The 25,951-nt window shown below is 42.0% G+C and overlaps 1 protein-coding gene across 2 annotated transcripts in view; it reads left to right on the top strand.

Moving 5' to 3' along the window:
- The window catches only part of LOC139553439 (gamma-aminobutyric acid receptor subunit beta-1-like), a 43,782-nt gene extending 18,934 nt beyond the window's left edge, over positions 1-24,848 (top strand). Inside the window, exons 4-9 of one of the 2 annotated variants that reach the window (XM_071365752.1) lie at positions 4,612-4,832; positions 12,895-12,977; positions 14,724-14,858; positions 15,100-15,252; positions 20,976-21,229; positions 21,400-24,848. In XM_071365752.1, coding sequence (XP_071221853.1) covers positions 4,612-4,832; positions 12,895-12,977; positions 14,724-14,858; positions 15,100-15,252; positions 20,976-21,229; positions 21,400-21,774 — 1,221 coding nt within the window. In that variant the 3' untranslated portion in view covers positions 21,775-24,848. The remainder of the gene's footprint in view (positions 1-4,611; positions 4,833-12,894; positions 12,978-14,723; positions 14,859-15,099; positions 15,253-20,975; positions 21,230-21,399) is intronic. The other variant, XM_071365753.1, reaches the window with a different exon arrangement.
- Positions 24,849-25,951: the final 1,103 nt, after the last annotated feature.

Below are 25,951 nucleotides of genomic sequence, written 5' to 3'. Positions count from 1 at the left end.
TTCTGCTGTGGAAACACTGAGGTGCTAGAGTGATGATGGAAAAGCGGGCGTCTAGGGGAACAGCTGTTTCTAATAATAGAATCCAAGGAAAATGTTCATCCCCAATGAGGGACAGAGCTGCAACGTCCCCCTTTCTCTCCTCCTCTCTCCTCCTTTTCTCTGTTCCCAGCCTTATGAGGCAGCAGTTCTCACTTAAAGCTATGTCATCCCAGGTTTATGTTGCTCATTAACAGTTTCTGTAGATTTGTAATTCCCCTATCTGTAATTTATTGTTTTACATGTACGGTAATTGGTTTGTATCTGTACTTTACTGATTAGCCTTCTAAATCTATCATGTTTTTTTCATACAATTCGCAGGTTCTCCAATATAGTCATTAATCTGTTAATAATATCTTATTCGTGCAAATTTGAGTATGACAGCCTGTATTTAATTGATTATATGCTTATATGGACTGAGAGGACCAACTCAATTACAGGATGGTTCCATCTTTTGTGTAATAGTGAAAGTAAATACTGTTACATCTGCATTCTAGAAGCAGTTATCACTTACACATGGCGGAGGGTTGACAGGTACAGATCTCTTGGCCTTGATCATACACATCAATCTCGTATTGGCATTTATCAAGTATCAACGTTCTGAAGCAACTTTTTTAAATTACCAGCGCGGTCTAAGCAAAAGCAGTAGACACGCTTTAAAGCAGACAAATAATTTAGTGTGTTCGCATTTTAAAACATTAAGTTTGTCCTTGGATAACCAGCTTATTGTTCCTTCATCTGTGAATAAGAAAGAAAAATGTGGAAATGTATCTCCAATAAGCTTTTTCTTCATGAAAGTTTATTTCCCTGAAGCATGTTCTGAAATGCCTGCATAAGCATCTTTGCAAACTGCAACTAATGCTGGAAAGCTTGAACGCTGTGAGTGGAATCTTAACTGCAGCTTTGCAACCCAGATTAGACTGATAGAAACCGGAGTGATGCAACTCTCCCCTGCCAGCCCTCAGAAAAGGTTACCAGCAGTTAAGTGAAGCATTTTGAAGTGCGTTTCATCAAAATGCCTGCAAGGCTTTTTGGATGGCTGTTATAAATGATCTCCATTCATTTTTAATCATTTGGTTTTGTTTGTCCTGTTTTCTGCTGTCCCCTCAACCGCAAGTCTTCAGATTGGGAAAAGATGCCGCAGTGCTGTCACTTGGATCAAACCCCAGCAGTGGATCAAAAATAGCAGATTTTAAGACGGCCCCAGAACAGAGCCCTGGAGAACACCTCATTTGACCTTCGATAACACATCTAAAGAGAGAGCTAATTGAACATATAGATAAAGTATTCAACCGTTACAATTAGTATCTTCAAAGGCAATGGCATTTAATGTATACTGTATATAACAAAGAACTTTAAAATGAGACATGGTGATTAAATGTACCGTCATGTTAGTTTTCTCATCTCTTTCCCACAGAATGTTTTACTTTTTGCTCTTCTATTTATACGTAATTATCTCTGTAATTTCACACTGGTGCAAACGCTAGACAAATCTGGCACACCATTTTCAATATCAACAGAGTACCGAATTACAACAAACACAGTTGAGATCTTTCTCATACAGATGTTTTGCTGTTCCTGGCACGTCTTTTTCTCAAAGACCTTGAGTGATCTTGAGGACCTTATGCACCGTGGCAACCGTCTCTGTCACCTAATGATCAGCTCTGTTATTATCATTCCATACCCTCCCCTCTCTCTCACACACTGTGATGCACACCAATTGATATGCAAGGGAAGTTACCCTCTGATATCGGACAGTGTGTTTATGGCAGAGACAAAATATTAGCTCTTTGCATTGCACCTCAGGTTTATTGACACATCATCCTTCTTCTTTCTCATTGTCTTATCTAAACTATCTCGAAAACCGACTTAACCTTCCGGCTTAGCCATTGATAGACACAACAATAGCTCATGTCGGCATCAAGCTTATCATGACTGTGCATGTAGCTTTTTATAAAGCCTTTATGCATCCCTCAAGTATACAGCGCCTATAATAAGTATTTACCCTCTTAGATTTTTTCACATTTTGTTGAGTTACAATGTGGGATTGAAATAGATGCAGTCAAATGACCAAAGCGCCCTCTAGAGGCCTCATGGGTGGAATGTTATTAATATTAATAAGTTTCTTTCTTTTTTTAAATAAATACAGTATGGGGATGAGGTAGATTGGATGGGCTATTTACAGATGAGCTATGTACAGGTGCAGTGATCTGTGAGCTGCTCTGACAGATGGTGATTAAAGCTAGTGAGGGAGGTAAGAGTCTCCAGCTTCAGGGATTTTTGCAGTTCGTTCCAGTCATTGGCAGCGGAAAACTGGAAGGATAGGCGGCCAAAGAAGGAATTGGCTTTGGGGGTTGACCTGCTGGAGCGCGTGCTACGGGTGGGTGCTTCTATGGTGACCAGTGAGCTGAGATAAGGCGGGGCTTTACCTAGCAGAGACTTGTAGATGACCTGGAGCCAGTGGGTTTGACGACGGATATGAAGCGAGGGCCAGTCAACGAGATCATACAGGTCGCAGTGGTGGGTAGTATATGGAGCTTTGGTGACAAAACGGATGGCACTGTGATAGACTGCATCCAATTTGTTGAGTAGAGTGTTGGACGCTATTTTGTAAATGACATTGCCGAAGTCGAGGATCGGTAGGATGGTCAGTTTTACGAGGGTATGTTTGGCAGCATGAGTGAAAGATGCTTTGTTGCGAAATAGGAAGCCGATTTTAGATTTTATTTTGGATTGGAGATGTTTAATGTGAGTCTGGAAGGAGAGTTTACAGTCTAACCAGACACCTAGGTATTTGTAGTTGTCCACATATTCTAAGTCAGAACGGGGGGCAGGTGCGGGCAGCGATCGGTTGAAGAGCATGCATTTAGTTTTACTTGCATTTAAGAGCAGTTGGGAGGCCACGGAAGGAGAGTTGTATGGCATTGAAGCTCATCTGGATGTTAGTTAACACAGTGTCCAAAGAAGGGCCAGAGGTATACAGAATGGTGTCGTCTGCGTAGAGGTGGATCAAAGAATCACCAGCAGCAGCGAGAGCGACATCATTGATGTATACAGAGAAGAGAGTCGGCCTGAGAATTGAACACTGTGGCACCCCCATAGAGACTGCCAGAGGTCTGGACAACAGGCCCTCCAATTTGACAAACTGAACTCTATCGGAGAAGTAGTTGGTGAACCAAGCGAGGCAATCATTTGAGAAACCAATTGAAAAGAAAATTCTGTAAATAATAAGACATAATAAATTGCATGGACTTACTCTGTGTGCAATAATAGAAATTAACATGATTTTCAAATTAATACCCCATCTCTGAACCCCCCACACACAATTATCTATAAGGTCTCTCAGTCGAGTACTGAATTTTATGCACAGATTCAACCAACTTGAAAATGGCTGTCAACAACCAACTTGACCAAGCTTGAAACTAATAATGGGCAAATATAGCATAGTCCAGGTGTACAAAGCTCTTAGAGATTTACCCCAAATATGTTTTTAACATCTATTGACTCAGGGGGTGCATACTTACATATTAGTGTTGTATTTTTTATTTGTAAAAAATTTTTGAATTTTGAATGAATTTTTCTTCCACAGAGTATTTTGTGTGGATCATTTGACAAAAAAATTGCAATTAAATACATTTTAATCCCACTTGTGACAATTCAAATGTGAAGAAGTCCAAGAAGGGTGAGTACTTATGATAGGCACTGTAAGTGTAAAACGAGAGAACAACAGAGTAAACAGGTGAAAGTTCAAAGTGAAGTTAGATTGACGTTTGGGGTGCTGACGCAGGGGTATAGAGAAAGGGGAGAGTTTGAGGACCGAACGGATGGTGTGACAGGAGTGACCATGGGGCAGGTGATGGAGGTAGAGTACTGTAGATGCTCAGCCCCTCCAAGGAGCAGAGGGGCCAAATGGAGCGGGCATGAGAGTCGCCTGTTTGCTGTGCTTAATAAGAACTGACGTTACACAACTTCATTCACCTCAGCAGTACGTGGCCTTATTGCAGAGTCTGTGGTTGTGCCAAGTTATTTTTAAAAAGAAGGTGCAAACTGTGTGGGAGACTGCAGTGCAACACAGACTGACAGCAGAGACTCCGTCTAAATAATTGGTAACACACTCACACATACACACTTAGTCATACTGTAAGTCAGTGGTTCCCAATCGTTTTCTGTTACTGTACAACCAACTGAATTTTGCTCTTCCTGGAGTACCCCCTCATGTGTATTTTACCAGTATGCCTATGGTCTCATGAGTCTTCTCAAGTACTCCCTCTACCACCAATCTTAGTACCCCTGGTTAGCAACCACTGATCTAATTCAGACACTCATGCAGGTAGTCAGTCACACACTTAGCTACACACACAGACAACCCAACCAGACACCCACTCAAACACACAGACAAAGGACGTTTACCCACGTGTGTTCTGGCCCTGGCCCACACACAGTGCCACACACAAATAGTCACACAGTGAACCATCCAAGAACAGAGAGCCAATCCCTCCCACAAACAAAATACACCATGTACTTTCTTATTGTGTGCCTAACCATCCCAACCCTTCTTCCTCTTCCACCCCCTAGGATTACACCATCACCATGTACTTCCAGCAGTCCTGGAGGGACAAGCGCTTGTCCTACACAGGGATTCCCCTCAACCTGACGCTGGACAACAGGGTGGCAGACTCGCTCTGGGTCCCTGACACCTACTTCATCAACGATAAGAAGTCCTTTGTGCACGGGGTCACAGTGAAGAACAGAATGATCCGACTGCATCCAGACGGAACTGTGCTCTACGGCCTCAGGTGAGTGTGTGCGTATCAGCGTTATGTGTTCTTGGGCTCCTCTGTAGCTCAGTTGGTAGAGCATGGCTCCTGCAATGCCAGGGTAGTGGGTTTGATTCCCAGGACCTCCCATACAATAAAACAAAATGTGGGTGTAAGAAGGTCAGTTCTGGTGACTATGTAAAAAGGACATTCTACTCCAAAATAGAAAGATGCTGACGTCTTAAATATAAGTTCCCCTTCCAGAAATGAGCTCAGTAACATATTGGTCCGTATGATCAGGCAGGTGTGCTATGTGTGGCTATAAATAGGCTGGGGTTTTTCCATCTGCATTTACCCAATTGGGCCCAAATATTAGCCAGAACACAAACTCTAGTTAGCAACTGATGTATTGATGAATGTCATAAAAAAATTCCACTGACACTCAGCCAACTAAGGATCATGTACTGTGAATGTATGCCTACCTGTTATACTTGACCCCTGTTACATTTAGCCTCTGTCTTCCCTATGAATTCAACGCCATTGGCGAGGACTAATGCGCATAAACCATGCCGCTGCTAAAAGCTTAGGGTTTCAAATGGTGAATTTGACTTCATTTCTTGGACTTGAGAAATAAGTGTAGCCTAGTAACACTGGAAAGCTCTGTGATCCTTCTCTTTTAACAGTGGGCATCAAAACTGCTTTCAAATGTGTGTTTTCCCACAACTGCATTAAGAATGTTGTACAATGACTGGACATGCATATTTCTCTATCTGTGTGGCTCTCGCAATTTTAATGTGCCTCGAGAGGAATATCATTTTCTTGCATAGAATGCGACAGGCTGAACAATTGAATAGGTCAACTATTCTACTATGGGTTTGTCTGATTTTGCTGTTGCTTACTCATGTTGTTGGCTGTGGAAAGTTAAATGTGGATAACAATTTTTCATTAGATAATTCCAATAACCAAAGGTACTGGGTTTACAGCTCCGCCTGGTTCTCATTTGGATCATACTGTAGGTGCCATGTCTCGGACCCGGCGGGATCCGGTCCAATTTAACCTCTGTGTGTGTGCGTGCGTTCATGCGTGTCTGTGTGCATTTGTGTGAGCTTATGAGTGATAATGAGAGCCGACCTTCAAATTTTGCAGACTGGGGGTTGGATTTAAGAGCATGCAACCGAAGCTCCTGCACATCATCTCTTGGTGTGTGTGTGCTGCAACTGTACTGGGAAAAACTGCACATAGGCAAGGAGACCATCCATTCCTCAAAGCCTTATCAAACAACTGCCATTGCTCTTTCTCCTCTGCCTCTGGAGTGTGAGAGGAAGATCCAGGTGGGGAATCATTTATGGAGCCGTACTCCCCTGCAGTCCGGAGCACGGCAGCAGTGTAGACTTGTAGGCTACATGCTCCTTGTCTGGCTACCCAAACTCCTTGCTCCCGCCAAACACTACGCCACACATGTTAATTTCTTCTCCACAATGAGTCTGGATCTGTGCACCTCCCCGACAATTTCTAGAATGGAAGTACATTCTAGACCATCTGATTGGTCCCAGAAACAGATGGGTTGGGCCAGAGCCAGAACACATGTGGGTAAAGCGTTTAAAAATGTGTTATTGGCTTCGATACTCTGATTGGTTAGAGATGATCCAATCGCTGATTACTTCTTTTGTACAACACCCCTCATTTTGACGTCACCACAAACGACTTCAATGATGCATCGGAGGAATTCAGTTTGAGTCGTCAGGCAAACATGCTACCCTCCTTGCCTCTGCAGTGCTGAGCCGCACCGAGCTAACGAAGGGAACTGAAGGGCAGCCACTGTCAATAATGCAGTGGAGATCCGAGGGATTCAGCGCTTTGGTGGGGGAGAATGATGACTTGACAGTTTTTCTAGTTAGATATCCTTTTTTTGAGCTACGAGGCAGATCTCTACGGTTTGTAGGGAAGATCCAATACATGTTTATTACTTTAGTCGGGTGGCATATCTTGTAATCATGACAGTGGATGTGGATTTTGTCATTAGTGCTCTTTTGAATGTTTGTTCTAGCCAAAAAGTATAGTTTGTCTGGGAAGGCATTATTTGTGTTTTGTTTTCGTTAACCAGCAGTTGCCGGGACCACCAGGGTCGGATTAAAGTAATCCTCCTTTAGCCAATCACGGACATTAATTTATCAATTAAGTGTGAGGGAGCAAAGGAAACCCAGTGGAAACTGAGGACCTCAAGGGCAAGAGTTAGTCACCCCATGCTGTAGCTCATTAACTGGCTGAGTTAAAGGCTAGCTGGTAGTTCTGGGAGATAACATCTGTCTCGAAGATTCAGGCAAGATGACGTCACCACAGTTAAACCCAGTAATCTGACTCAGATACATCTCCCTTTAACCTTATCAGCTCATCAGTGACCTCAGCTGCTGACAAGAGACTTGGCGTGTGATCTAAGTCACGGAACCAATGTGACCGTTGACTGGAATCAAACCTGTGTTGACAGCGAGACACGCCCATCACAAAGAGGACAGTGTTAAGTCTCTGATCTAGCCGTTACCTCTGAAAGCTAACATCTGGCACTAACATCTGTCTTCAGGTCTCGGGCTAGGTTACATCATGGCGGAAGCTAACGACAACCAGGCAATCAATCCCATTAGCTACATTTGTATGAGTTGTTGTGATTGAGCTCAATGTCTAGATTAAAAGGCAGCTTGTGTGGTTCATATCTTTGTGAAGACGCTGCAGTGTTTTGTACACATCTATGTTGCTTGTTAGGTTAATTAGGGCTAAGAGGGAGTCGAGCATGTGGCTAACCTGGTGTGGTGCTGGAGTGGAAGGTCTTAGATGTGTGATTTGATTAAGTATTGGTTTCTGGCTACATAAACGGGCTGGCAGGTAGCCTAGTGGTTAGAGTGTTGGGCCAGTAACCGAAAGGTTGCTAGATCGAATCCCTGAGCTGACAAGGTAAAAATCTGTCGTTCTGCCCCTGAACAAGGCAGTTAACCCACTGTTTCTAGGCCGTCATTGTAAATAAGAATTTGTTCTTAACTGACTTGCCTTGTTAAATAAAAAATCATATTGTCTGTGCCCATTATAAATCAGAGGGGTTATTTTTGGTGCATAGAAATAGTGACTGTAGTATAATTGTGAAAACCCACTGGGCACAAACGTAATTTCAATTTCTAGTTTTGATTTACATTTGGTTGAGTTGTCAACTAACATTATTTCAACGTGAAATCAGCAAAAAATGTCACCATGTTATTGGATTTAGGTTAAAAGTTGGGTGAATACAGAATTCTCCAATCAGTTTTCCACGTTGATTTAACTTCATTACATGTTTTATTTTTTATTGCGTGGATACAACGTTGATTCAATCAGATTTGCCCAGTGGGAAGGCAAATGTATCACCATTTTGTTGTTTTGGTTGATGCCAAAGGATTTGGTTTTGTGTACCAGGTGGCTGAACAGCATGCTCCTTATTGGCATGAACATGTGTGCCAATAAATGCATGATTATCATGGTAACATTTAGGGCTGGATTTTAACCTGCCGTAGCAATGTTTATGCAACCTTTTTGTTTACACATTGAAATCAAATTCACCCCATGAATTGACTGAATTGAAATTCAATACACACACCAACTGTCTATAGGCCAACACTCAACTCACCTTCAGCCTCTTCCTTAGTCCCTTGAAGGGCATATTTAAAGGTAGACTCAGCAACATGACATCATCATACACAGCAGGACATATTGCCATGGCTCTTGCCAGTGTGGGCATGCCCACATACTAGTAGTTTAGCCGATTTGGATTCTGTTGTTGTTGACGTCTGTAAGCAGGAAGTAGCCCCGCTGTGTATGATGACGTCTTATTTCCTAGTGTACCTTTAACAAATCCTTTTAATTGACATTTCAAGCTAGCCTACTGTAGAAAACCACATTAATATATTAAAATATTATTATTAGCTTGGTTTGAGTTGAGCTGTCAGCCTGTTGGGTGAGCAGCAGTGGCCTGGGTGCTGGCTGGCACGGGCCCGTGGAGAGATTCATTAGCAATAGCCATGCCTCTCAGGAGGATCAGGTGAGTCACCCTGCTGGCGCTGGCAGCTCCTGTCTGCCCCAACCATACGCTGCTCTCCCCAGGAGCACTACCAGGAAAACCTGCTCCGCTCGTCTCTCATCTCCAGTCCCCATCTCGTCTCTTTAAAGGTAAATGATGCTCAGTGTATCCAGTTACCCAGTGGTACTGTACTGTAGTGTACGTCCCTTGTTGGTACCAGTTTATAGTTACAGGAACTGATGATGTTTCAGTTCTACCCATGTCCCTGACCACTGCTGCAATACTTTTGTTTGCTAACAATAAACAATATATCTTTGGTATGGCTCTGTCATTTCCTAAGGCACTTTATACATAAATATCCTATGCCATGATTGTAATTTTCTTTGACGCGTAGTCATGCAATGCTAGGATATTATGAACCATGACTACATAATTGTTATGATACTCAGTCGAGCATTACTAATTGACTAACATCCTGAACCATGGCTATGTCTTAAGCTCAGCCCTGTCGTTCTACATTGCACTAACAGAGAGTTACTACGCACCATAAGCATGTCATTCATGTGGCTATCTGTCAGTGTCAGTGTCTCCCCTGCTCTGATGTCTCTCTCTGATGTCTGGGCCCATTGTGAGTGAGTGCCTGTCTGTGTATAATGTGAATACTACTCTGTGGTTCAGTCTTCCTCTCGTCTTCTCTCCCTGCCTCCCTCACGAGAGCACCCCGAAATAACTTGCATGTCATTGTGACAACTTTTGACTTTCATCTGCTTCGCTCCTCACACACAATTCTCCCAGTTTCACGTTGAGCAGGGAGATGTCTTCACACTCCAATGCTGCAGAATTATTATTCCCCGCAGACCACACAATTATTCAGCCAGTGTGCTTCTGCCTGCTGCCTACAGTGAGCCGGCTATATTTAGGCTGCCTGGAATGACCTCACCACTTACTGTAGTGTACACGTCTGCTGCTACGCTACCTTCATGTTTTTAATGTATGCATCAATACGCATATGGCCAGTCTGAATGGTCACTGCACACACTATCAAACAGTAGGCCTATTAGTTATGCTCAATGAAGATTGATTGAATATGGCAACATGTTTTAATTCAACCTTTAATCAAATCTAGCATAACATTCATTGCTGTAATTACTAATTTTTAGGCAGCACTGCCACCTCTACTCCCGGTGCTTCAGCATGTGAAGGAAAAGAGTGTCTGTGTGATTAACATTTTATGAAGTATAGCAGTCATAACAAAAAGCTTTAATCGCAGTAAAATGTTAGATTATTTAACAGAACAACATCTCTCTAGCTAGCACCCTTTTACAGTTTGTTGTATTTTTAAAGCAAGACAATAGAGTTGAGCATGTTTTACCTTCGTCTTCCCCTGGAAAACAATATCAATCGTTACTGAGTGGAATATCCTGGCAAAATGAAATTACAATCTTATAACCACTATACTAGTATAACTGCAGACATTTTCAGAGCATCACTTCTCCAATATCAGTCATCCCAGTAGATAAGATTCCTCTGGCATTATCAATGCAATACTCTCACCAACTGCATTAGCCATCTCAGAAAACACAAACCAATACTAATACTGCAGTCAGTCACACCCGTGACATCTATCACGTAACATGACGCTTATTACCATCACGGATGCAAAGCCCACCTCTTTTCCTGATCTGTGTTTGATCTGCATTGATCTGATGGGGAGGGGATGTTACACACTGGGGTAATAGATTGGGAGTGGGCATAGTGCTCCGAGCTCCCTGCTGGAAAGTAGGGTAAACCCTTACTGACACCCCTACGGTATGGAGGAGCTGATGCTCTATTTTTACCCCATCTCTGCAGCTGCTTTATAATTCATCCAGACCACCCTAATGCATTTGGTGGGTTTGAGACATGGTCGACAGCCAAAGAATATTCAGCTGCAGAAATGTTTGATGAAATGCTGAATATTCATGCCCAGGGCTTTTCAGTTCTCAACATCGTTGCGGCTGAAATTGACAGATATTGGTCTCACTGGACACTCGCTATCACTCAGTGAGGAGAATGGCTATGGGCCAGTGAGATTCATTTTTACAAGGCAGGGCTCTTGGATTGGACGAAGACCAGGACTAATGCACAGCAGACCACCACTGGACTTTTAGAATGCCCTTTACATGGATGGTTGTATTGCTACATTCCAAATCCATCCCTAGCCCCTTGGGACTACATCTGGATCTGAAAGGATTGGATTGGTATACTAAACAGTATTGCTATAGATCAGCCTTGACTTCTGATAGGCCATATTGGAGATAACTATCCAATGCTTTCAGATCAACGTACTGTAGGTGCATAGGTATGGGCATTGGGATGGATTTCAAATTTAGCATGTACTACTATGCTTTTTATGTTTTGGCGATGGTTTCGTCACCCAAAACAAACAAGTGGCAGCTTGAGTGAGTTTTAGGTGCTCAGCGATGCATGATATTTTGCGGCAGGAGAAGCTGGAGAATAAATGGGGAAACTGCAGAGGATCCCTGGAAATGTCTCAAACAGCTAGAGGGCTCAGGTTGGGTTAGGTGAATGCATTGCTGGCTATGACTCACATCCTGGCAGTCTTACTGCCTGTGTGTGTGTGTGTGTGTGTGTGTGTGTGTGTGTGTGTGTGTGTGTGTGTGTGTGTGTGTGTGTGTGTGTGTGTGTGTGTGTGTGTGTGTGTGTGTGTGTGTGTGTGTGTGTTTGTGTGTGTGTGTGTGTGTGTGTCACGTCTCCTCTCATTTTACACGGATTATGCAGTGGAAAAGGGACACATACACTTTACAGTAATGGTTCCCTGTTCACAATGATAAACCAATGTGCAAACATGTTAGATGCACTTATTCTCTGAACATCTTATGTCATTTATGCGACATCTTTTTGAGTGAGGACCCATTACACCTTTTTGTTTGTCTGAATTTGCGGGTTTTACGTACAAGCCAAGCTTCTGGGAGAGCGCAATGATTTTGATTAGTTATGAAGAGTGACTCCTCCACACTATGCTTTAAGTTTAATCCTTTACTCAGCATAAGCGGTTTACATTAAAATCAATATTAAATCGACATCCTATTCTTATTGTATGTGGTTTCTGAGCAGTGAAAACACAAAAACAGATGTAACTCTGACCCTTTCCCTTCCAAGGACCAGCCAACCCCTCGGCAAGCAGCCTGTAATAACATGGCTGCATGTGGCCACAACCTTGACCCTTTTCTGTCAGAGACCGAATGAACGCAATGAGTACATAAGCACAGCAATCTCACTGTTTCTGAACATTTTGGGTTGAATCAATACTAAAAGAATGAAAGCAGTGTAGCACAAATTCAATCCAAAATAGTCAAATTGGAGTGTGCTCCTTCAAATGAGACCTCAAAGCGAATAAGTCACGGATTTTAAAGTCCACCGATTGCCAGGATTTTTTGTGTGTTAATTCTTAATTAATCATAGTGCTAATTAAGATGGAACATGGAGCATTTCAAAGAGGGAGGGCACAGTCATGACTTAAGCAGTATGAAGGCAATTATGGGTGAGAAACGGAGAGTTCAATTTCCAGTGAAACCATGGAGGGATTTGTGCAATAGAATGCTGAGTATGTACTGTGTGTGCTTCCTGAGTCATTGTGTGCGAGAAGGATGCGTTTTTCATTTCTCTCCATTATTAGGTCAACCTTTTTCACTGTGCACCTGGAAGTGTTTATATAAAATGTTATGAAATGTAACACACAGCCTAAAAAACGACATTTTAAATAGGTTTCATATTTTCTCTTGTTTCTCTGTACTCCTTGTATATGATATACAGTATGTGTGTTTACACAGATTTTACACTGTATGCTCTGCACTTGTAAGGACATACATCATGGTAAGGGTGTGTGAGACATTAGTCCTATGGGATGTGGGGGTATATTTCAAATTTCTGTGCTAGATACAAGAAAATGATAGAATGTCTACCTTCCCCCACCCCTCTACTTCTCTCTCTCTACATTCCTACTCCCCCCCTCTCTCTCGTTATCGCTCTCTTCCCCCCCCCCCCCCCCCTCCCTCTCAGGATCACCACTACGGCAGCTTGCATGATGGATTTGCGTAGATACCCTCTGGACGAGCAGAACTGCACCCTGGAGATCGAGAGCTGTGAGTGCCAGTGTGTGTGTGTGTGTGACATCACTGTAGAGACTTATCTCAGCTTCACTTGCGCCGTTTATCAATACTGGGCATGTTTACGAAAGCTTGTCCCTACACACAGATCTGAGGTCTATGTGACTCTATGGGTGCTATTGAATAGACCCTAAGGGACCGTTTCCAGACCCAGTTTGAGGCTATTCATGTAGTAAAACACACTTTCAATGGAGATTTCCTATTGAGCATGCTTTTTAGTCCAGGAATAGGCATAATCTAGGTTACTGAAACTGTCCCAAGCTACATTTTACAATTCTAACATTCTTTCTGTTTTACTTAATCTACACATCTCATGATGACTTTCTCTCAGTCCATTCATTTTCACACATTATTCTGTTACACAGGTCTATGTGCCTCAGGTAAGGGATTAATCTATTCCAAACCGTAGCAAAATATCTCTCCCATCGAGGACATAACGCACATTAAGCAGGATAAAAAACTACAGCACTTTACGCCAACTAATGCAAACTGACGTTTCTTGTTAAATCAAACTTGGCCAGAGTGCTATTTAAATAATAGATGGTACCTGCATGCATAGTTAAATCAATCTGCACAGACGTGGACGCTTGGCTTTGGGTATTATGACAAGGTTCTGGAAATCACTATAAGATCTTGTGGAGCTGCTGGATTAATGAATTGACCGGGTTGATGTATTTAATACTTTTGGCAACACCTTACTCAAACCCTCTATCATGTCATCTGTCTTAATTATGACATACAAACCTAGTGTAATAATAATTTTTAAGCAACAATAAAGACTAAGGTTTACTACTCTTCGATGCACCAACACTGCTAGCACTGATGTGGCCAGGCCTTAAAGTTATTATCTTAATTTACATTTTTATAAATTTTTTCATTTTATACCCTAATGGGAAATATCGGGTCCAACCTTTGCACTTTGCAGTTTCTAGCTGTGGGTAATCTGGTCCAGTTTCTAGCTGTGGACAATCTGGTCCAGTTTCTAGCTGTGGGTAATCTGGTCCAGTTTCTAGCTGTGGGTAATCTGGTCCAGTTTCTAGCTGTGGGTAATCTGGTCCAGTTTCTAGCTGTGGACAATCTGGTCCAGTTTCTAGCTGTGGACAATCTGGTCCAGTTTTTAGCTGTGGACAATCTGGTCCAGTTTCTAGCTGTGGACACCGATACATGGGAAAACATCCAGTTCTGCTGTTTTATTCTTCGCAGTCTCATAAAAAAAAAAACTATCTCCATATTGGTCTACACATTTCTTTACACGTCATTCTCCTATACCCTTATGGCTCCAGGGGTGATCTGATAACCCAAGACCCTCTCACACATACATTAAATGGGGAATGGGAAAGAAAGACAAAACCACTGAGTAAAGACAGTAAGGAGAAGCAGCTAATTCCCTGAAATCCTGCGGTTCCCTTTAGATAAGCGGAGGAGTCTGAGGGGAGAAAAAGCCAACCCAGTCCAATTAAGTTTGCCTAATTACTGAAAGGCCAATAACTGACTGTTTCATTCCTGTTCCATCTAATACCAGGCAAAGAGAAGTGTTAGAAAAAGACTTGACCCAGCGCTTCAGACAAGTACACTCAATGACACAGCAGCTTTCTGCCTGTCTGTCTATGTTGAATGGCGTTCCATTCTGTCAGATTCAGGTGGGTACACCGCCCGTGACATACGGTAGGTAGCCTTCTGTTTGTCCATTTTAGATGATGTAACAGTCTCTCCCTCTCACAGATGGGTACACCACTGATGACATCGAGTTCTACTGGAAAGGTGATAATTCAGTGACTGGGGTGGAGAACATCGAACTTCCCCAATTCTCTATTATAGACTACCACATCCAATCCACAAAAGCTGTGTTTGCTACAGGTAACAATCTGATTACTAACCCTTACAATAGTCTATTAATTAAAGTTTCTGATGTTCCACTTAAGAGTGTCTAACATTAGAGAATGTGGCAGAATGTAACTGCCACATAAGCACCGGGTAGAAGTTCTCTCAGGCACAAAGATAGGATAATCTTACCCCTAAATGCTAAACTGACCTTAGTTCAGCGTCTAGGTGGAAACTTTATCCTACTCCGACGTGAAAACTGTGTTTGGTCTCCCAGGCTCCTACCCGAGGCTCTCTCTGAGTTTTAAGCTGAAGAGGAACATTGGCTACTTCATCCTACAGACCTACATGCCCTCCACCCTGATCACCATCCTATCCTGGGTCTCCTTCTGGATCAACTATGACGCGTCTGCGGCCAGAGTCGCTTTAGGTCGGTGTCTTTGGGTTATTCTATGGGTTGTCCATGTGGAGGGCTTTAGGTCGGTGTCTTTGGGTTATTCTATGGGTTGTCCATGTGGAGGGCTTTAGGTCAGTGTCTTTGGGTTATTCTATGGGTTGTCCATGTGGAGGGCTTTAGGTCGGTGTCTTTGGGTTATTCTATGGGTTGTCCATGTGGGGGTTGTTTAGGTCGTTGTCTTTGGGTTATTCTATGGTTTGTCCATGTGGGGGGCTTTAGGTCGGTGTCTTTGGGTTATTCTATGGGTTGTCCAGGTCTTTGTCTTTGGGTTATTCTATGGGTTGTCCATGGCGGGGGTTCAGTAAAGAGTCACGGCTGAATATGTCTATAGTAGCTTTGGGTTATCAGGTGTAGGCATGTGTTGTACTGCCTCCCAGGCAGGCAGAAGACGCCCCTACACACAGCAGAGCATAGAATGTCTCTCAACGCACAGTCCTCACGGCAGTGTATACTTGCACACTGCTCCCTTAGGCATATTGCACACATCCCTCTCGGCAGAGTACCTTTGCACAAAGCCACCTAGGTAGCGTAGAGTGTATACTTACACACAGCCCCCTTAGGCAGAGTGTACACTAACACACTACCCCCTAGGCAGAACTTCTACTTACACACTGCCCCCTAGGCGGTATGCATCACAGTCTGAAGATGTATCACAGTCTGAATGACACACACAGCCCCAAAGGTACAGTTGGGGATACCTATTCATCCTCTAAAACACAGTGATTATTTTACCCCATCCACCGACCCATGGGAATATGAGTTTCCTTACACCCACAACATGGAGGTCAGAGATTAATCCTGAAATTCTCACAGTCATCCCTGAGTGTGCACACAAACACACACACACCCCTCAGCAGAGTGTGTCCTTGTGTCCTCACATTCATGGTTGTTCTACCCCTGAGGCAGTTTGTACCCTTACAAAAAACACCCCTGACTAGCTACTGACTCATTGGTGTGCATCAGGGATATGACCTGAGTTTAAGGTGAGAGCTGAAATGTACAAAAGCAAACTCATCAGACCTTCTCGGGAACAAGCAGAGAACTAGAGAATCAGTAAACAACATTTTGGGACGCATTATGAGGGAGCGTTACTGTAGCTAGTGAAGAAACAGTTGCTAACTAACTAACTGTAAAAGTGTAAATACTTAACGCCACAGTTATTAAGCTAGCTAGAGCTACTACTGCTCCTGTACTCTTTGGCTAAATACCATAACGCTGCTTCTGGTCCTTGTTCCTGGTTACAAAAATTGTGGCTCCAGTTTTGTTCCATTTTTTTCTGATTGGGACGTATCCATTAATACAGGCTACTGGGTTTAAAGAAAACACATACGGCATATACAGATACTGCATGTGCTTTGAATGGTCAAATGAATGGTCAAATGCCTGAAATGTGGTCGCATTTTCCAAGTATTTCACACTCTTCGGTCACCTTTAATGCCTGCTGTTTATAGTGTGCAGTCTGGCAGGCTTACTGTTATCAAGATGATGGCACGCTTGGGGGTGTGCTTTACAAGGGTTTCTTTATTTTTACTATTTTCTACATTGTAGAATAATAGTGAAGACATCAAAACTATGAAATAACACATATGAAATCATGTAGTAACCAAAAAAGTGTTAAACATATTGAAATATATTTTATATTTGAGATTCTTCAAAGTAGCCACCCTTTGTCTTGATTACAGCTTTGAAAGAAAAACCCTTGAATGAGTAGGTGTGTCCAAACTTTTGACTGGTACTGTACGTGCAAAAATGTAGAATCTTGTCTACGAACTAGAGTGCTGTGAAAAAGTTTTTCTAATTTTCTCTACTTTTGCATATTTTTGATACTGAATGTTATTAGATCTTCAACCAAAACCTAATATTAGATAAAGGGAACATGAGTGAACAAATAACACAACAATGACATACTTATTTAATTTATATCATAAACAAAAGTTATGCAACACCTAATGCCCCTATGTGAAAAAGTAATTGCCCCCTTAACTCAATAACTGGCTTTGTCACCTTTAGCTGCAATGACTCCAACCAAACACTTCGTGTAGTTGTTGATCAGTCTCTCACATCGCTGTGGAGGAATTTTGTCCCACTCTTTCATGTGTAACTATTTTAACTCAGTGGGTTTTCAAGCATGAACCAAAACTATCACACTATCGCTTCCATGCTTGACCGTTGGTATATGGTTCTTACTGTGGAATGCAGTGTTTGGTTTTCGCCAGGCATAATGGGACCCATATCGTCCAAAAAGTTATACTTTTTACTCATCTGTCCATATACATTTTTTCAGGTGCTTCCAGGTGCTTTTTGGCTAACTTCAGTCAACTTTCTGGACGAGATGAGTCCCATTATGCCTGGCGAAAACCAAACACTGCATTCCACAGTAAGAACCTCATACCAACAGTCAAGCATGGTGGTGGTAGTGTGATGGTTTGGGGATGCTTTGCTGCCTCAGGACCTGGATGACATGCCTTAATAGAAGGAACCATGAATTCTGCTCTGTATCAGAGAATTCTACAGGAGAATGTCAGGCCATCCGTCTGTGAGCTGAAACTGAAGCGCAGCTGGGTCATGCAGCAAGACAATGATCCAAAACACACAAAAGTCCACGTGAAAATGGTTAAAAAGCTACAAAACAAAGTTTTGGAATGGCCTATTCAAAGTTCAGACCTAATCCCAAATTAAGATGCTTGAAATGAGCAGTTCATGCATGAAAACCCACAAATGTTGCTGAGTTAAAGCAGTTTTGTATGCAAGAGTGGGCCAAAATTCCTCTGCAGCGTTGTGAGAGACTGATCAACCACCACAATAAGCATTTGGTTGCATTCATTGCAGCTAAAGGTGGCACAACCAGTTATTGTTAGGGGACAGTTACTTTTTCACACAAGGGAATTGGGTGTTGCATAACTTTGTTAATTACATAAGTATATATATATATTTTTTTTTGTAAACTCAGGTTCCCTTTATCTAATATTAGGTTTTGGTTGGAGATCTCATAACATTCAGAATCAAAATTATGCAAAAGTAGAGAAAATCAGAAAGGGGGCAAATAATTTTTCACAGCGCTGTATCTAATGTGAAACTGAATATGCATGGCTGAGTATTATAGGAGCGTATCTCTTCCTTTATGAGTCTCACGCCTAAGTGAGTAATATACTGTACATCATTTTATACAGTTCATACATGTAGCCTACATTGGTGTAGATAGTTTTGTCTTACAAACCTAAGTCTTATATACTGATAATGACATGAAACTCATGTTATTTTAATGTAACAATTTCGGGTAGACCATTGTACAACAAAAAAATCCCAAGCGAAGTGTGATCTTGAATCTTGTGATCCCAGTACAATTAGCTAATGCAGGGCACTATTTTGCATCCATCTGTTTGTATGAAGTGAGCAGTTGACTGATATGAGGTGAAGTGTATGAGGGATTGGGATGCCTGTGTACTGAGCCATGTTGAGTTAAGTCAGCTTGTTCTTGTCAACTCAGGCTCTCAAGAGTCTCTGTGTCACAGTGAATGTAACATTGTGGCTGAGTGACAACTTCACACCAAGGCACTATCTACCTGTGTATTGCTCTTCTGAGGACTGTCACACTAGAATAGAATATCACACTGTTCTGATGTTCTGGATCTATGCTTGTCCAGTGTTTTCACCTGGACCTCAGAGGTGTCATGCATGTGACGGGCACTGATGGCCACAGTCATCTGACATTTTCACAGGTAAATTTAATAAGGTATGTATCAGGTCAACGTAGGTAACATAATGGTATGAACCACCTTCAGATCCAAACAGTTCATAATTTTTCCCTTGTTCCCACAATTTGGTTTAATACAGAGCCAATAATATGAGTGGTTTATTAGCATTCTGACCTTGTACCCCATCCAGAAGTCAATGCATTTAAAATGCAGCTTTGGACTGGGTTGCGTTATTGGGGTGAAGGAATCTTCAAGTCATGCAGGGGGCATTTCCACATCTTTTCCCCCAGTACATTCGGAAAGTATTCCGATCCCTTGACTTTTTCCACATTTTGTTACATTTAAGCCTTATTCAAAAATGGATACAATTATTTTTTTTCTCATCAATATACACCCAATACCCCATAATGACAAAGCAAAAACAGGTTATTAGACAGATACTTTATTTACATACATATTCAGACCCTTCGCTATGATACTTGAAGTTGAGCTCAGGTGCATTCTCTTTCCATTGATTATCTTTGAGATGTTTCTACAACTTGATTGGAGTCCACCTGTGGTAAATTAAATTGATTGGACATGATTTGGAAAGGCACACACCTGTCTATATAAGGTCCCACAGTTGACAGTGCATGTCTGAGCAAAAACCAAGCCAAGTGGCCTCCATCATTCATAAATGGAAGAAGTTTGGAACCACCGAGACTCTTCCAAGAGCTGACCGCCCAGCCAAACTGAGCAATAGGGGGAGAATGGCCTTGGTCAGGGAGGTGACCAAGAACCCAATGGTCACTCTGACAGAGCTCCAGAGTTCCTCTGTGGAGATGGGTGAACCTTCCAGAAGGTCAACCATCTCTGCAGCACTCCGCCAATCAAGCATTTATGGTAGAGTGGCAAGACGGAAGCCACTCCTCAGTAAAAGGCACATGACAGCCCGCTTGGAGCTTGCCAAAAAGCACCTCGACTCTCAGACCATGAGAAACAAGGTTCTCTGGTCTGATGAAACCAAGATTGTACTCTTTGGCCTGAATGCCAAGTGTAACATCTGGAGGAAACCTGAAGCATGGTAGTGGCAGCATCATGCTGTGGGGATGTTTTTCAGCGGCAGGAACTGGGAGACTAGTCAGGAATGAAGGAAAGATGAACGGAGCAAAGTACAGAGAGATCCTTGATGAAAACCTGCTCCAGAGCGTTCAGGACCTCAGACTGGGGTGAAGGTTCACCTTCCAACAGGACAATGACCCTAAGCACATAGCCAAGACAACGCAGGAGTGGCTTCGGGACAAGTCTCTGAATGTCCTTGAGTGGCCCAGCCAGAGCTCGCACTTGAACCCGATCAAACATTTCTAGAGACCTCAAAATGGCTGTGCAGCAATTCAACCTGACAGAGCTTGAGAAGATCTGCCGTTCTGCTCCTGAACAAGGCAGTTAACGCACTGTTCCCGGTAGCCCATCATTGTGAATAAGAATTTGTCCTTAACTGACTTGCCTAGTTAAAAAGGTTACATTTTATTTTAATATTTTGTAAAATCGCAGAGAAAAATGGGAAAAACTCCCCAAATACAGGTGTTCCAAGCTTGTAGCATCATACCCAAGAAGAGTCGAAGCTGTAATCGCTGCCAAAGGTGCTTCAAAGTACTGAGTAAAGGGCCTGTCTGAATACTTATGTAAATGTGATATTTCTGGTTTTTATTTTTATTAAATTTGCAAAAAACTATTTTTGCTTTGTCATTATGGGGTATTGTGTGTAGATGAATGAGGGAGGAAACTATTGAATCCATTTTAGAATAAGGCTGTAATGTAACAAAATGTGGAAAAGTCAAGGGGTCTGAATACTTTCCGAATGCACTGTATATGGTGGTACTCAGAAGTCTCCCATTACTTAGGGCATGTGTCTTGAAAGACAAAAGCCTCCACACCCTGTATAGGAGTTGAAGTGCCCTCATCTGAACCCTAAACTAACCCTGACCCTGAGCCTTTCCTTAATTTCCCTTCCTCCACCAGGTATAACCACTGTGCTGACCATGACCACCATCAACACCCACTTGAGAGAGACTTTACCCAAAATCCCCTATGTCAAGGCTATAGACATCTACCTGATGGGCTGCTTCGTGTTTGTCTTCCTGGCCCTGCTGGAGTACGCGTTCGTTAACTACATCTTCTTCGGTCGGGGGCCTCACTTACAGAAAAAGGTGGCGGAGAAAGCAGCTAAAACCAATAACGAAAACAAGAGCCGTCTGGAGAGTAACAAAGTGCAGGTAGGGATTGGGAGTAATCTCGCGTCTCTGGCATATTAAAATCGACGAAAGAGATTAGAATTGCATTATGAGCTTAAATGTTTTCCAAACTTCAAATGCTCAAAGCTCATGGTCTGTTGTGTTCTGTAATATATTGTGATCTCTCTTCCTGTTCCCATCTCCCTCCCCAGGTGGACGCCCACGGAAACATCCTCCTGACCAATCTGGAGATCCGTAACGAGATGGGTGGGATGGGTGGCATGGCCGGGATGACCGGGGCCGAGATGATAGGGGCTCTCAACGACCCGCGGGCCACCATGTTCTCCTACGACAGCGCCAGCATACAGTACCGCAAGCCCATGGCCAGCCGAGACCTGTATGGTCGACCGGCCCTCGACCGGCCTGTCGGCCACAAGAAGAGTCGTTTGAGGAGGAGGGCGTCGCAGCTCAAAGTCAAGATCCCAGACCTGACGGATGTCAACGCCATAGACAAGTGGTCCCGCGTCATCTTCCCCATCGCCTTTACCTTCTTCAACCTGGTCTACTGGATGTACTACGTCCACTAAGGGACGTGGCTATTCTCACTAGAGGTTTGTTTAGCTAGCTAGGTTCTTGTACAGCGAGGGTAAAAGAGAGGGGCGTTAAATTCAGCCCCATTTATATGACTTCTGTTTGAGGAATGCGATGCGAAGCGGATGTCTTTTCAATGTAAATACATTTTAATATATTATATAAATATATATATATATATATATATATATAAAAAATAGAAATTTTATTTAATAAATTCTCTCACCTTTTTGCTGTATTCATCCGTAAAAAATTTAAATAGTGAAAATTAGTACAGAACTAAAGACTCGGTGAAGCCTGCATTTGTAAGTCTGAACTTTGTGCCAAAAATAGACTTTGGTGACTTCATTGTTACTCTTAGGCTGCAACTGAATTTTATTTATTGGAAATCCTGTTCTCAACTTATTTCCTCTCATCCTCTGCATGCGAACTGTAACACAACTTTTATTTGCTTCTAAAGAGAAAAAAAGCCCAGTGCAAAAACTGTGGGTAATAACAAAGACAATTTTCTCTTGGTTAAACCCTATCTTGTGATTGAAGTAAATCCTTGCTTATTTAAACTTCATCCTGTGGTTTAGGAAGTCCTTGTTTGGTTGAACTCCATCTCTGTGAATAAGGTAGTCCTCATTTGGTTTAACAACATGCTATGACTAAGTTCATCCTCAATGAAGTATTAACTCTCCATACCATGATTAAGGCAGTTCTCATTGTGTTGAGTCCCCACCTTGTGACTAAGGCGGTATTCAGCGAGTTGAAGAACATGCTACCTTGCATGTTCTTAATGTGTGACATGATTTTGTTAGTTTATGCTAGGTGCATGTGCACTTACCAGCTTTTTGCACTGTAAAACAAAGCCTGTTTTCTTTCATTTGTATAAAAAGCTTAGCAAAGCCTCCATAGTTGAGCCTACCTGTATTATAAATCATTCTACTGTGTGCTTTTGAACAACAAGCATTGCATTTAGCGTAAGTACAGGACAGAAGTGAATTGGAAATAGACTAATCTCAAAAAACGAAATTTGTATCTATTCTCACAGCGTCTGTGAGCATGTAAAATGTAATTTTCTTTAAAAGAAATCAGGTAAAGAATGACTTATGATGTCACCACGCTTTCGAAACCACATCAAAACATGCAAGCCCTGATAATACATGCTGTAGATGGTTGAGCCAAGTGCAGCCAAGACAACATCTTTTCAAATACACAGTACTGTATAGCATATTTGCACAAAGTATAGTATTCTAAAGTGCAGCTCAGCTATTCAAAAAGTTATTTGTTAAATGGCAAACACTTGAAGTAGATATACTAACGTTAACATTAGCATTATACTAAATTCCACTCATAAACACCTTGACCCCTGTGAAAACTGTTCCAGCATTAAAAAAAACTGGCATAGAATAACAATAGGTTTTCTACACCTATAAGATTTGGCATGGAAATCTATTGACCTCATTGCTTTGGTGCATAAAAAAACAGGAGCGATGGTCTAGAGTTATTTGGATTTCAATGGATTTCTTGACTCCACTGTTATAGTACTCAAGACTGGTGATCAATTGTATGAACCTGAACAATTCCCTGTAATTCCTACTTGTTTCATTGCAGGTTTAATTGCTATTGTAGAAAAAGCTATGCTAGAATGTCTACTATATTAGTTCAACAAAACAAATAGGATAAGTAGCTATAGCCTAGTTGTAAAAGTGTAATTTCGTTGCATTAAAGGGCAGCAATTAGTGCCATAATATGTGCATTTAGTAAGCTTATATAAGTAGGTTGTGTGGTTTAAATTAAATTAGCGTAGGTTGGACTCATTACATCATTTGTAACCTCACAATTTGGATGATGGGGGGAAAAAGCTAAACTGGCAACGCAGCATTCTATGTGATCCTAACTTTTATTTACACACTGATAACATCCTGCAGTGTTCTCTGTTTGGCTGGCCACGCCACATCCAAATCTGGCTAGTCCATTTCTAAGGTCCTCAGATGATGACATTTTTCTCACATTTGGAACTAAAATAAGTTTTTTTCCGAATAAACAATGGTAGCGTTTCCCTCTAAAATATATCAGAGTACTTTTCCATGGCTAAAATGGTTTTGCCCATGACTATTGCTTTGCTTAGCTATCAAAATGGCCAATGACTACTTTGATGTAACTACTTTATTATTATAATAGCGGGTGGATTCCAAGTAGAAATCTGAACTGCTTGTGTTATCAGGGCTTACCAAAAAAAGCTAAACCAGATAAGCTTCTACATGACACAATAAGTAGCAGTGTGCTCTCTCCTCATGGCTGAATATTGTGCCTTTAACAAGAATCTCAATATTTTCACAGGGTTTAACTTAACTTATAACTAGTGTGTAGAATTTAAAACGAATAAACTTGTACTTTTTTTTTTTGTTGAGAAGATTAAGAAATGAAACTGCGGTCAACAACACAGACTGACTTTTATGACGCTCTAAATACATACTCAAAGTAGGTAGTAGTCAGACATTCCAGCATTTATGATGACAATCTGTGAATTCAATGCAGAAAATGTCCTGCAAGTTTGGTTTTGTTGCTGTTACTGTCGTTGTTTTCAGGCGGAATGGAATTCTATGGACTGGTGAAAAATAAAATTGTCTTTCCACTCAGCAGACTCTCACATACAGAAACAGATGGGACACATGTTTTCTTTGGACGGCCATAGTGAAATGGAAGCCTTAACAACTGGCTTCCCTCAAGCTTCCAAGGGATAATGAAATGTACTGAACTCTATTGTGTGAAATTACTGTACAATTTTCTCTCGTGCTCTATATGTGCTCTCATGTATAAAGGAGTGTATGTGTGTGTGAGAGAGAGTGTGTTTGAGTGTCCTGGCGTGTTTGTCAGCAAGCATGTGTGTTTTTCTGCTTGGTAACATGTGTACAAGCAAGCATGTGCGACCGGGAATGTGTGTGTGTGTGGGTGTTTGTGTGTGCGTGTAAGAGAGAACACAATCATACAAATCCTTTGTTTGAGATGGTAAGAAATTCAAATAAAATAACTGACATCTCACCAACCCAATAAAAGCTTCACTCTCATTTAACAATACTAACTCAAAGTGTCTTAGTTTGTCTCCAATATAGTGCTGTTTGCGAAAACATGATGCGTGGGAGAAATAACTTGAACTTAATAGTATACACCCATTCTGTACTGGCATCTTTAGAAGTCAATCTACATTCTCCTTGAGTTCTAAGGTCGAAGATAAAACTCAAGCGACTAAGCAAAGAGTAATGCCATTAGACCAGTTAGTAGGGCCATGTGCTGTAGTGCCACCCTCATTAATAATCAGACAGGCTGCCATCTACTGTAAGGGCATGGCTATGACACAAACATCACCATGTGATTACGGTCCACAGCTAGAGGGAATCCGTGTAGATGAGTTATGGAGCTTCATTTGGATGCAATTGCCTATATTCCACATAGTGGGCAGTGTGTGTGCAAGCGAGTGAAACCATGTGACAATTGTGGGGTCTTCAAATTAAGCCTTCGGACATATAGGCTATGTAACACTGTCATTAGAATGACCTAAGTATTATTGCATTGAAAAAACATGTTTCAGTTTGTTTTTATGGCCTGTGTAACATTAGTGAAGTTCAGTTTACATGGTTACCATGACCCTTTTAGGACAGCCTCATGAGGACAATGACGAGCAGGATAAGCTGAGACATGATCAAATCATAAGCAACATTTGGCAGGGCGTTAGGACACTTGCATCTTCTCTTAAACAAGCTTTAGGGCATTATGCTTCTGTGTGTGTCTGTGTGTCTGTGTGTGTGTGTGTATTACAGAATGAGACATGAGTTCCCCTACAGGCACCAAAAAGTCCAACTTTGGGGACTTTTTATAAAAAATATTGATAATTTGAAGAGACGCGCGCCGACAGCAAGATGCATCAGTCTCACCCGAGAAAGCATCAGAGTGAGCGAAACAGCGCCGCTCTGTCTCAGTATGTGTAGCCAATGTATCTGATGCTGTCTGGCCAAAAGGAGTATGCCATGTCTTTTTGTCCAGGCAGCATCAGATACATTCAGCCACTTGCGAATTGAAGGACAATCATTAAAAAAACAGAAGAAATTATCTAATAGGTTTGTATTATTGTTAACATTTTGGGGGAAGCATGGCTTCCTTTGGCATCCATGAATACACACCACTGTG

The sequence above is a fragment of the Salvelinus alpinus genome, chromosome 25, assembly GCF_045679555.1.
Source record: "Salvelinus alpinus chromosome 25, SLU_Salpinus.1, whole genome shotgun sequence".
In the NCBI taxonomy this organism is placed as follows: Eukaryota; Metazoa; Chordata; class Actinopteri; order Salmoniformes; family Salmonidae; genus Salvelinus; species Salvelinus alpinus.
The sequence above is the reverse complement of the archived record's forward strand: the minus strand, read 5'-3'. Positions and strand labels throughout refer to the sequence as shown.